General features: G+C 28.4%; 1 protein-coding gene across 4 annotated transcripts; it reads left to right on the top strand.

Moving 5' to 3' along the window:
* The first annotated feature begins 238 nt into the window (after nucleotides 1–238).
* On the top strand, nucleotides 239–11,693 carry LOC122632424. Of its 4 annotated transcripts, none has more exons than XM_043819174.1 (6): nucleotides 239–304; nucleotides 7,214–7,506; nucleotides 7,681–7,878; nucleotides 8,010–8,399; nucleotides 9,405–9,704; nucleotides 11,026–11,693. In XM_043819174.1, the coding sequence occupies exons 2-6, from the start codon at nucleotides 7,369–7,371 to the stop codon at nucleotides 11,140–11,142; spliced, it is 1,143 nt and encodes a 380-aa protein (XP_043675109.1). In that variant the 5' UTR covers nucleotides 239–304; nucleotides 7,214–7,368; the 3' UTR covers nucleotides 11,143–11,693. The 4 variants fall into 4 exon arrangements, with proteins under 4 accessions (XP_043675109.1, XP_043675110.1, XP_043675111.1 ...); XM_043819175.1 differs by lacking the exon at nucleotides 239–304 and adding an exon at nucleotides 407–422; XM_043819176.1 differs by lacking the exons at nucleotides 239–304; nucleotides 11,026–11,693 and adding exons at nucleotides 408–422; nucleotides 712–736 and having other exon boundaries at nucleotides 9,405–10,069.
* Nucleotides 11,694–12,831: the final 1,138 nt, after the last annotated feature.

The raw sequence follows: 12,831 nt of genomic DNA on the forward strand, positions 1-12,831 counted from the left end.
TAGAAAAAAAAAACTACTATTCATTCATTTCATATTAAGAACCTTTACTTTTTGTAAAAAAAAAAAAAAAAATTAGAAAAAAACGTAATAATAAAAGCAGAGAAGAAAAGGTATAAAAATCGAATAAAGATCCATCGATCAATCGAACCATAGATCGATCGATAGATCGAGGACATCCGAATGGTTTTCAATCGTCATTGAAACAGAGTATCGATCACCGTGGTAACGTCGATCAGCCCCATATCTACGCATAAGCAAGTTAGAAGGATAGAAACTCGGAATTATCCCGGTCGATGTAGTGAAAGTAAGTTTCGTATACGAATCACGTGCTTGAACCTCCCTGAGTATATCACGAGGAGAACTCTTGCTGGCAGGCTCAGTAACATCTTCACCATCCTTCAATTTCCTCCTTATTCGAAACGGTCAATAATTGTTCTCATTTCTTTTTTTTTTTTTTTTCACGCAAATTAAACAACTCGTGATCGTGTTCTCAGTCTACGCACATACTAACACACAAATACACACACATGCGTGTATATCTGCATAAAATTTTTCTCTAACTGACAACTTAAATTTGAAGTTATCATTCAAATAAAATTGTGTGTTTTAACGGGGGGAAAAAAAACAAAACAACAGAAAAACAAAATAACAGAAAAGTGTAAAATATTGGAAAATACAGTGAAAGTGTCATTTTTTAATTTCTTCTAACAGACAAGTCTGATATTTCTTCAAAAAGGTAGGTGGGTATATTATTTTCCTTTATTATTATTATTATTATTATTATTTATAACCTTTCGATCATTACAAGTGTGTAATAAAAGAAAAGGAATAGAAAAAGCGTGGATATTACAAAGAAAAGGAAACTTTGATCGATTCTACCCTTTCAAACACGTTTCACTTCGATGAAGGATAAAGCAAGAGTAATTAACCTTCTCCAAAGTGGTTCTAATTATTGTGCCATTTCTTCCCTCCCTCCCTCTCTCTCTCTCTCTCTCTCTCTCTCTCTCTCTCTCTCTCTCTCTCTCTTTCTCTCCATCTTCCTTTTTGTTTTTATTCTTGTCACGAGACCAGGGGAAAGTACGGAAAGAAAGAGACAATATGAAGAGAGAAAGAGAAAGAGAAAGAGATAGTCCTTTCACGTTATGAAAGGCAATGTCCAGTTTCAAAGAAGTGACATTTATAACCTTTTTAAAACAATTTTACAATTACTTTTTTGGAACAATGTTAAATAATTTATATAAAAAGAAGTAATTACAATAAAAAATCAAAACTAATTATAATAACAATTGAGAAATGATCGTAATAAAAGAATAAAAGAAAATAATTTTGGGACGGAGTGCCTTTGAAAATTTCCTTAAAAAATAAATCGCTGGATCCACAGATAGATGATCACAGATAGATCGATAACAAATTCCAAGAGATGAATAAGATAGAATGAAATGCTCGGAGGAACATACTTTATTTGTCTTTCGCCTTGGGCGCCTCATTAAGCACATACCAGGCGAATCGAAGCGCGTCAAGTAATTTGCCATGGCAAATTACTCTATGACACCTCAGTCATCTTATTTTTTACTATTCTCTCTACCCACGCAGAGAATTTCTTTTGTTCATTACCTCATTAACGTGATCTCGTATACATTCCTAAATAGAATCTATTTTGATAACGAAAGTAATAATAAAGTAATAATATTGTTTATTAAAACTTTTGTTATTGTTATTATTCAACAAATAAATTATTTCATTTGAATATGTATTCAAGTGAAATGAAATTCATTGAACTGAAAAAAAAAATATTTTTAAACATTGAAACTTCATGATAGATTTTATGGCTTTTTGACCCAAGCATTGAAATAGTATGTACATAGAATAAGAACATGATTCGAATTAGGATTAGAAATCTACGATGCAATTCCAGGATCTTATCATTTATGTGGATCGTAACTAGTGGTTGGTCATTAGAGTAACTTTTTAATTTTTTTTTTTTTTGGTCTTTCTTTTACTCAACTTGCAGAGTGAGTCCTTCGTAAACCTGATTAGTATTTAATAACTACTAATTACTGATAAATTATTGTGTTAGCTACTACTACCAACGATCAAGAAAAATTTGTTGTGATCTGCAAACTCACTCAATTCACTCATTAAAATTTTTTTTGTCTGCTTCTGCATCACAATTTTTTTTTTATTTATCGTTTTTTTTGTTCTACTTCGAGACTTGTAATACGTCAAGGATATAGAAACCTTTTAATTATAGTCTTCTTCTACATATCGATTCCGCTGTTTGACCCACAAAAAAAAAACAGAAATACCAAGTAGCATTTTTATGTAAATATTTACAGGAAAATGGTATTATTATTATTATTATGCGTTTTGAGAATTATTATTTATATATTAGCTTCTTTTTACAAACAAAAAGAATTGAATAATATGGAATTTAGAATTAATATAATTTATAGACACTACAATAATTATGAAGAATTAAAAAGTATATATATATATAGGAATGGCATAGAATTTCTATTAAAAAAAAAAGTAATTATCCAGTATAAATAATTTATCAATTAATATACGCTAAAAGTCCCTAAGTAATTATAAGAATCAATTACTTTTTTTTGAGTAACTTTCTTTTTGAATTGTAAAAAAGAAGTTCTTAAGTTCGTAATTTCACAATCTAAGAAAAAAAATTAGCTGAAGAATTAGTTTCAAAAATGAGCAATTGATTTTTAAAATCACTTAGAAACTTCAAACTCAACCTGTATACATTTTTATAAATACAAGTAAAAAATTAAATCGTAAATGATTTAAAAAAATAAAAAATAAAAAGAAAATAAAAGAATAACTGTGAAGATCATACAGAACCTTTATTTAAAAGCTAATCTATACTTTAATTAACTTATTTTTCTTGTTCTTCAGGTATAAATAATTTCTTAACTACCGTTCTAGACCATATTCATTCATATCGAGTGAACTAATGCACGAATATCCGATTTTATATAACGCTTAACAAAGTACAAGAAGATGTATCTCATCATAAAATTCCTTTCACTTCCGTTGCGTTCTCGCACATTTCTTATGCAATATATGTATAAACTCAGTTCAATAATCGATAATAATAAATCGATTGATTCGAAATAGAATCGTTAAGAGGCAAGGATTATACCAACCGATGTTATTAACTTTCTCTCTCTCTCTCTCTCTCTCTCTCTCTCTCTCTCTCTCTCTCTCATTTTATGTTCGTATCTCTCGTCAGAAGATGTTCAACTTTCTACTAGACGATTACTAGCAAATATCTTCCCCTTTTATAACACCATGATTACTAGGAATTTCTTGGAAAAATGTTGAAGAAATAGATTTCCCTTTTGGTAGAAAATTTCACTAGATAGTTTTATTCGAATTTTTCCAGTAATAAAAATCGATGCTATGTGGAATGTATATAATTAATTTGTCATTAATCTTTGTTCTAATATAATTTTGCAATATCATCTTTTTACTATAATTTTCGTATTACTTTTTTTACGTTTACTATAATTTTTCTTATGTAATATTTTTAATACAATTCATTCCCTATGTAATATTTGCTATATGACTTTTTTCCTAATTATAGTTCTGATATAAGTTTTTTCGTTATAATTATCTCTTTTATATCTTCATTTCGTTTCTTTTATCTTATTTCGAATTAAAAGTAAATTTGATTAATTAACTAAACAGACAAATTCTATTAATTAATTTTAATAATTCTATTAATATATTTTTATTTATTGTATTTATTTCATCTACTAAATGGAAAGATTAATATTTCATCTTACGTATATACATTCTATTAGATGGAACACTTTAAAAAGCAATTAACCTTCACTAACTCCTTCGTTTCTGTTTCTCTTATTCTCGAGAAGAAATAACTACACAGAAAGTAAGAGTAAAACGTGTAGAGCACAAAACGATCAAAACGGCCGTTCTCTTTCGTAAAGCGGGGATTAAGTCACACCAAACTACCGAAGTAATTATTCAGGCTCGTTATAAATTCTAATTATACATATCGTCAACATTTTCTTTGCTTGTTCTTCTTTTTATTCTTTTTCTTCTAATATTATGTTATAGAAGAATCATAGTAAATTTTTCGCACAAAAAAGAAACAATTTTTTAATTATTAATATTTTTTTATAAATATTATTTCAATCAGACTAAAAACGAAGAAATTTATAATATAAAACATAAAACTATTATCTTATAAATACAAAATTTTTCCACTTTCTATAAAAATATATTTTACATAGGTATTTAAAATCCTTATACATACACATAAACACATACATGCAGACTTTAGATATTTCTTTAGATATATTAAGAAAAATATATTTTATGTATCTAAAAAATTCTAAACAAAAATTATATACATCATATAATTAAAATTTTGGCTTTAAGTAATATTACAAAAAAGAAATATAGTCACGACATATTTCAAAAAATTGTCTATCGATGAAACTATCTACGTTTAATGTATTAACGAGAAGAACTAAGAAAAGACAAGGAATAAGAATTCAAGAGAAAGAGGAAGAATAACGGGTGGTCGTTTGAGAACGTTATTATCCGACCACGAACACATACACACACACACGCGGCTCAGAATCGTGTGAACCAGAACCACGAACGGTGCACATTTCGCGGTTACATCGTCAGCAAGTTTTCGAACGTATTTTACTACACGACCGACTGTGTTCCGTAATACTCTCATCGTTGCAAGATAGAAAGAAAGAGAGAGAAGTTATTTATAAAAGAAAAATCTGTTACTTACACTTCTCCCATCTCTTCTTATAGTAAAGAAAAGAAAACAAAAAAATTTCATACACAAGGTATGTGTGTTAACTAAGAACGAAATAATACTTGCATACCAATTAAAGAAGGTGAGAGAAAAAGAGAGAAAGAACATATTTCTTTAAGTAGTATTCATAGCCTCTTGCTTTACAATTTTTCACATGCAATCGTTGATTTATGAATTAAGGAAACTTTTTTTATGACTCGTAAAATTCATTCAAGACAACATTTTTAATACGTTTAATCATTATAGATCATTATTTATGAGTTATCATTATTTAGGAACTGAAATTATTTACCTTATCTATATTTCAATAACGTATCATACGAAATCAATATCTATATATATAAATAAATAAATAAATATATATATATATTATGATAGGTAAGATTTATGTAACAAATGAAAAGCTTATAGGAAAAAGTAGAGAAAAGATAAAAGTTAATGTGTGTCGTAGTGTTTGAATCAAATTTTTGATAATTTTTTAAAAGAGAATATTTTCCACTTACAATATATTTTAATTATCAAATATTTTTAATTAATTAACCCACTTTATTAAAAGATTATCATGCTTCCGATAAAGAAATGCCGACTTAGAATATAATACATGAAATATGAAATTTTGTAAAAGTATCAAATAATTTTGATATCACCATGAAAAATAAAATAATATATTGATAACAATATTTAAACAATATAAACTTTCAATTAGTTTCAACAACTATTAAAAAACATTTACTTTCAATTTTCTTTAAAAAATTCTACGATTAGATCAATTGATGATGATGTTTCATGTAGTTACAAGGACAACTTGATTCGAATAAATGGAGTCAATCGAAATCCTCCATTTAACACAAAGTTCAGTGAAATATGGATAGATTTACATGCGTTTATTTACTGTCAGAGAAAGAGAAAGAGAGAGAGAAAAAGAGAGAGACGAAGATGATTGCAACAGCTTCTTCTCGTGAGGAACGTAATTAGAACAAGGCTGAGACCCTACTGAGAGCGATTGTATCGTTTTGTTAAATGACGAAGACCAAATAGAACGTTCGATGATAATGATGACTTACAATCAAAATTAAAATCTCATTACATACGAAAAATTTATAGAATATTACGAAAGAAGAAACTATCACATATTACAATAGAAATTTACTTAATTTAATCATTAGTTTCGATGAAATGGCAAAAAAAGTAATTCAATGAATTAAGATCGAATTGTAAAAAGAAGAATTTTTCTTGTATTTCTATTTTTACATTTCTTTCTATACTATATCGAACGAAGAAGAATTATATTTATATATCATTAAAGAAATTATTTCGTCATTCAATTAATGGTATCTAAAAAATTTTATAATAATGACAATAATAATATATATAATTTAAAATTTCGAAATAATTAAAAATTTTGCGATAATCTAAAATTCACCAAGAGTACACGACCATTTTGTATTCTTCCTTTCAATATAAGAAATAAAAAAAAAAGAAAAGAAAAAAAAAAGAGGACGACCATAAATATCTTGGTGGTTACGACCAGAATAAAAATTATGTTAAAATAAACATTTCTAAAAAAAAAAAAAAAAAGTCAAAAGATTCCGGATTTTCTGGTTACATTTTAAAGATCCATGCGAGAATTCACGCACGCGCTCCTATCGGTGCATCTATTTCGTTCTCTATCTCTTCATCTTTCTGGAACACACGTGACTGCCGGACGTTGCATAATTCAAATATAGACGCGCGAGAGAGTAAGCGGGCCGAAGTAACGAATGAATTCTAGCGGTGAAGCGTTTAAAAAAAAAAGAAAAAGAAAAGAAAAAAAAAAAAGAAATGATTGACTTTCTTTTCTTTTATTTTAACTTTCAATCGCGCATTTTAATTCATTCTTTTCTCGAAATTTTAAAAAAAGATGTACTATTATGATATTAAGAATATATTATAATAAAAATATATATATTCCAAAACGTATATAATGCATTTGAAAGTAAATTCAAATTCTACGAATTCTAAAAAATTAAGTGTCCTCAAAATATGAACAAAAAGATTTTGATAATATCATATCAATTCAATCACGAATTATGATGATGAGCAAGACCATGAGCATAATCAAGAGTTGCAATAAATATATTTTAATAGATTTGCTACAAATTTACATCGTACAATGATATATTAATAGCTCTGTCGTAAAACATCTTATCTTCCGGTATTAATCGGTTTTCATTCAAAAAAAAAAAAAAAAAAAAATAAGAAAAAAAAAGAAGAAAGAATCCGTTCGTTTCTCGAATATTTTCGCAAGCGATGCAAATCACTTGTCGGATGTGTTTTAACGACGACACGCGATACTTTCTTAAATGTCTCTTATATTTTACAAGAACAGCACTACTATATTTCGTAATTCTGTTGCAGATAGAACGGTGTATTAGAATACTAGAGAGGATCCAAACCAAGAAGGTAGAAAGGATGCGATCGATCGTACAGAGTTAAGAGTGGAGCCGAAGCTGAAGTAGAATTGATTGATTGATTGATCGATCGATCGATCGATCGATTGTACATCGATTAAAATGAACGGAAACGGAAAAAAAGACAATAACAATAACAATAATAACAATAATAACAGTATTAACGATAATAATCGGTGCCACCAGCTGACATTGATTATCACGATTTTTTTATCGCTGTCTGTTGCAGTAGCCGAAAAGGTTATATTCCTATTTAAAAATATCTCTCATCAATATCTCGTTACATTTTTCCAAATTTCATTTGCATAAAAATTTTTTATCTTCTTTTAATCAAATTTTTTTAAATAAAAAAAAAGGAAAAAAAAAACCAAATGAACCGCAGTTCGCACAAAGTCCTCAGAATTCTTGTTACAGCAAAAACGTCAAATCTTTAGGGAACAAGTATTGCCAGCTCTTGGTGGGAAAATACCGGAGGAAGCTTTCAGAACCGATCGTTTGGCACTGAATCGTTTGAATAAGGAAGGCATTACGATACCGGATGGTGTTGTACTCGATGCTAGACACATTCATAAACATCCACATACTTCGCAACATATGCCTAAGATCATTAAAGTAAACAAATTCATATATAGAATAAATATGAAAATACAATGAATAAAATTCGAGAAGATAATTAATATTTCTACGTTGAAATAAATTATTAACAATGTGTTATATAATTTAATAAATACTTTCTATCAAAGGTATACTTAACGCCTGATGGTCGATACGTACCACCCGAAGGTCGAACTCAATACGATCATCCAAAAGCTGTCGACACAACTTACATCATTCGAACGCCTTTCGGAAAACCCGAGAAACCAACGAATAACTTTGGAAATTACAAGCATCATCGAGTGCATAATAAACAGCAACCTTATCCTAATCACAGACAACAGTTTGTGCCATTGATTCCACCTACCAAACCTGGTGTTTATAAGCCAATAGTGACGCCATTGATGTTACCAGCGAATCCTAATTTCTTAGAACGGACGTATTTGCCTGCCTGGGATCTCGAATACGATTGGGATACCGTTTATCGCCCTTTCAATGAATATTACATCGACAATATCGCATTGTTTAATTCTCATCAGGTAATTTGCATTATTATATCATATACATTTATTCAAAGATTTCTCTTTTTTTTTTTTTTTTCTATATAATTTTCATAACTTTGTATGTGCTGTGCATATTTGAATAAAGATTTTATAAATTAAAACTTTAAAAACAATTTAAAAAGAAGAAAAACAAGCAAGTTGCACATATTTACGAATCATTTTGTAATAATAATTTTCATTTTATATTTCTAGACAAATAATTAGAGCAAAGTTTATTAATCGATTTATTAATAAAAAAATAATATAATTAAAATTTATTTTTATTAAAAAAACAGTGAAGATATTTCAATTTTTATTCGATTGGTCGAAAGAGTTCTCTTCCTCTCTGTCTGTCTGTCTGTCTCTCTCTCTCTCTCTCTCTTTCTCTCTCTTGTTTTAATTATTTTTAAACAACGATACATAATCAAATTAATCGACAAACGAATGTAATAGCTGAGTACATAGTACGGATGTTGCAAGTCATACAGACCGTGAAAGCAAAACAAGTGCCGTCGACACACGAGATTCTAGTTTACCTACTTCGACGATCGACGAGTCTCCATACCACAAGTATTACCAGTTTTCTAGTATTACATAGGTAGCCTAAGAAGATATCTATGTTACCTTATACTAGATGTAAAAGAACGAAAGTATATACGCCGAGCGTGATGTCGTTTATCAAACATGCAAATCTTCGTGAAGCGATCGTTCAATGCTATGGATATATTTATGGCACAAAATGAAACAAAAAATAGATTTAATTATAATAAAATTTAATATTATAAAAAAAGGATATATATATAAAATAATAATTTAGTATATTTATTAAAAAGTAAATTATAAAAAGTGAAAAATTAATAATTAATAATAAAAGTAAAATATAAAATCATAGAAAAAAATAAAAATATGGATTAAATAATAACCAACTTGTTTTAGCAATCTATACTAGATAAAAAGAAATTAACATTATATGTTCAACCACATTTTACTAACATTTTACAGATTCTCACGGATTATCAAGGATTTCTCGACGAATTTCACGGTAGATCGTTAAGACACATTGTTGGCAAATCCAACGAGAAAAACAATTACGATACTGGTGCAGATCGGCACAAATACAATTCGAATAAAAATATTCGAACGAATGTTCGTTCTAATGGTGGTTATCGTGAGAACAAGTATAATAATATTGGACCAATCACATCAAATATTAGTTACACGAATCTCACGATAATTCCAGAGACTGAATTTTCTTGTCGTGGAAGGAAGGGTATGTTTGCTGACGTAGAAACCAAGTGTCAAGTAAGTTCATAACGTATTAAACGCTTTTACTTCTAATCTTAACCCGAAGATATTTAATAATTACGACTTTACACTGGTACTCGAGATGATTCTGCCGGTTGACTTCCGTGATTATTTTCACACGCCACACTTTGTAAGAGAAAGATCGTTCGATACTTCCCATACGATATTTTTATGATGAAAGATATATTTATGTAGTTTCTACGTAACGAGGAAGCGATCAAAAACGGCTCTAGAATGGCAAATCATTTACGTTATACGCGTATATGTAGTACATTAAGCGAAAGTATTCCAATCAAGATGAACGACTATACTTTTGTCCCATAAATAAATTCATAATCCATTCTTTTCAAAATAAAACTGTGATATTGATTACATATCAAGTTGACTAATAAATAATGCATGTAGAAGAATTTCTAGTATTTAAAATTTTTATTTTAATTAAATTTTATTTGAAAAATTCACGACATTTTATTTATATATCTGAATTTTATTTTTGAAATGGCATAAATTTTGAAGTAGAAAAATATCAATAAATTTTTCATTTACAATGTAATATAATAAGATATATAGAAAATAATAATAATTCTGACATCGATTATTAATCAACTTAATATTCTATGCTATTTAGTAAGTAGTAGTTAGTCAGCATTTTTTACTAAAAATTCAATTAAAAATTGTACGGATCGATTCAATAATATGAAGTATTTTAATTTTTGAAAATTTGTATATCATGCTTTTATAAATATACGAAAAAGAAATTCATATGTCAACTAATATATAAAAATTACTAGAAAAAACCAATTCATTCTAATTACGAATTGAATTAGTTGGATCTACCTTACGAAAGATACTTAATTAAAATGAATTAATAAAATCAATTCACTTCAAATATAATCGAACAAGGAAGTGACTCAATCTTAAAAGGAGGAGAACAAGGAAGCATCTCATGAAGACTTTCTATTTCCTATTTTCCCATTTAATCACTCATACTACTTCTACATATAGCAGATATTAGATTAAAATCAAGAATTAAGACTTTCGAAAAGTTAACATGGACAATATTTTTTACACAAGATCTACAGATTTTTAATGTTTACTTGCTAATTTTATCACCCGTTTCTACAAATTGATCATATTATTGAAAACAGCTCTTATATAATATATGTCACAAACATAACACTGGTCCACGTAATGCTTTCCACCGATTTAACCACGCCACGAAACATTATTAATATTTTAAAGAAGTTTCAAAGATCGAACAAACGAGTTCCTCTTTCTAACGATAAATTTTTGCTTTCGTTTTGCTTTCTTCTTCCAGGTCTTTCATAATTGTTCTGGTTGGTCGAGAACGTCTTCTCTTTGTCCTGCTGGTACGGCCTTCAGCAAGGATAAAAATCGATGCGAGTGGTGGAATACCGTCCAATGCAGAGAATGACGAGATCACTAAAAATAACGAGTGTACTTGGAGTCGATGGATCGATTGTCGAGTTCTTGATGATACATGAATTTTAATCATTGAGCATTTTTCATGCGATTCTCAAGAATTTTAATATCTTTCGTTGGATAAACAAAATTATGAAAAATTGATATTTAATGATCCTCATTAGTCTAAATATTCGCAGTATATTTCACTATTTTGGATTAATAAGACACAAGATTATTCAAACGTAAGCATAAATAATTGATTTAATCCTTAATATGAAAAAAAGAAGTTAATCTCAACTAGTTTTTTCTCGATAAAAAAATCATCGATAAGAATGATGGTTTATAATCATGGCAAAACATTTTAAATGAATACAGTGTCAGTCTCCAAGAATAGTACTGTGCTTATGATTATGTAAGCAAGTCACGTGTCATCTACAAACGTGATATCCGTAGCAAAAAATTATTCAGCCATAACATCGTAATACACAATGTACGAAAATCTACGTAAATTTAAGAAATTTTGTACAAGTTATTTTTTATAGTAAAATGTTAATACACGGATCATTTGAAATTGATTTAATCTCACATCACAATAAACCTCATAAACCCATAATTCTTTCTTTTTTGTCGAAATTTTAGATACCGCGAGTTTATAAATTCACATAAAATTAAATTAATTAGCAATAATAATCAACCGTTTTCTCTAACTTTTCTAATCAAGAATCACTAATTTTTCTTTAAAGTTTCTCATAAAATTAAGTTATGATTTCAACATAATTATGAATGAATCTACTCTATTATTACCGATCCAGATTCTACTATTACCAACCAATCTATAAAACAGCGTTCGACTATTATTCATGAAGTTTGATTCAGCTGATACAGAAGACTCCGCTATTACCAACTGGCTTTTTTGTTTGGTAGAACAAAGAACTACTTCTGATAACTACCTCACTACTTTACCTCAATTAGTAAAGTGAACAGCTGCACGACTTACCATTTAGTTTATTCTTTTCTTTATTTTACTCTATGTACATCAAAGTTTATAATAAGAGAATCTTCTCCCTTTTCAAGATTATAATATATAGTTAATTTCAAAACAAACAATAATGAATACAATATATACTAAAAAGATCTACTTAATATCTCCGTTAAAATGCGAAAAATATTCAATATGGAATCAATATTTCAATATGGAAAGATAGAATAAATCATCATACGACATAGTAAATTTTGAAAGAATTTAAAAGCAGCCATCAGCCCGACAGTACTTGCGTTATTTACATTTACCATGTAGTATCGCAAGTAATATCGACCCAGGTCTCACCACTAGGAGGTTGCTGCATATGGAGACCCACGGGCTATGACTCTACTACTAATGCCAAATATTTTAGAATCAATTATATAGAATCATTATTATTACATATTCAATAATAATTATAATAATTTGGAAAAAACAAAATCGCGAAACGAATCAAAATTTTTGTCTAATTAATCAAGATCAGACGAAAATTTATGAATTCGTTTAATATCGACCTACCTACCCGATAAACGCGATGGAATAGAGCACTTTTTATGAAACTCTATTCCTAAACAAATGCGGACATCCATATCTTGATCTGCATCATATTGAAACTGAAAATAAAACGCAGTAATTACAGTATGTAACTATGATACATACAGCCTATATAAAACCAGG

This window comes from Vespula pensylvanica, chromosome 10, assembly GCF_014466175.1.
Source record: "Vespula pensylvanica isolate Volc-1 chromosome 10, ASM1446617v1, whole genome shotgun sequence".
Lineage (NCBI taxonomy): Eukaryota > Metazoa > Arthropoda > Insecta > Hymenoptera > Vespidae > Vespula > Vespula pensylvanica.

Coding starts and splice junctions, on each gene's coding strand:
- LOC122632424 (XM_043819174.1), top strand. CDS start 7,369: ATGAACGGAAACGGAAAAAAAGACAATAACAATAACAATAATAACAAT. Junction 7,507..7,680: donor CTGTTGCAGTAGCCGAAAAG/GTTATATTCCTA, acceptor TTCTTGTTACAG/CAAAAACGTCAAATCTTTAG. Junction 8,400..9,404: donor CATTGTTTAATTCTCATCAG/GTAATTTGCATT, acceptor AACATTTTACAG/ATTCTCACGGATTATCAAGG.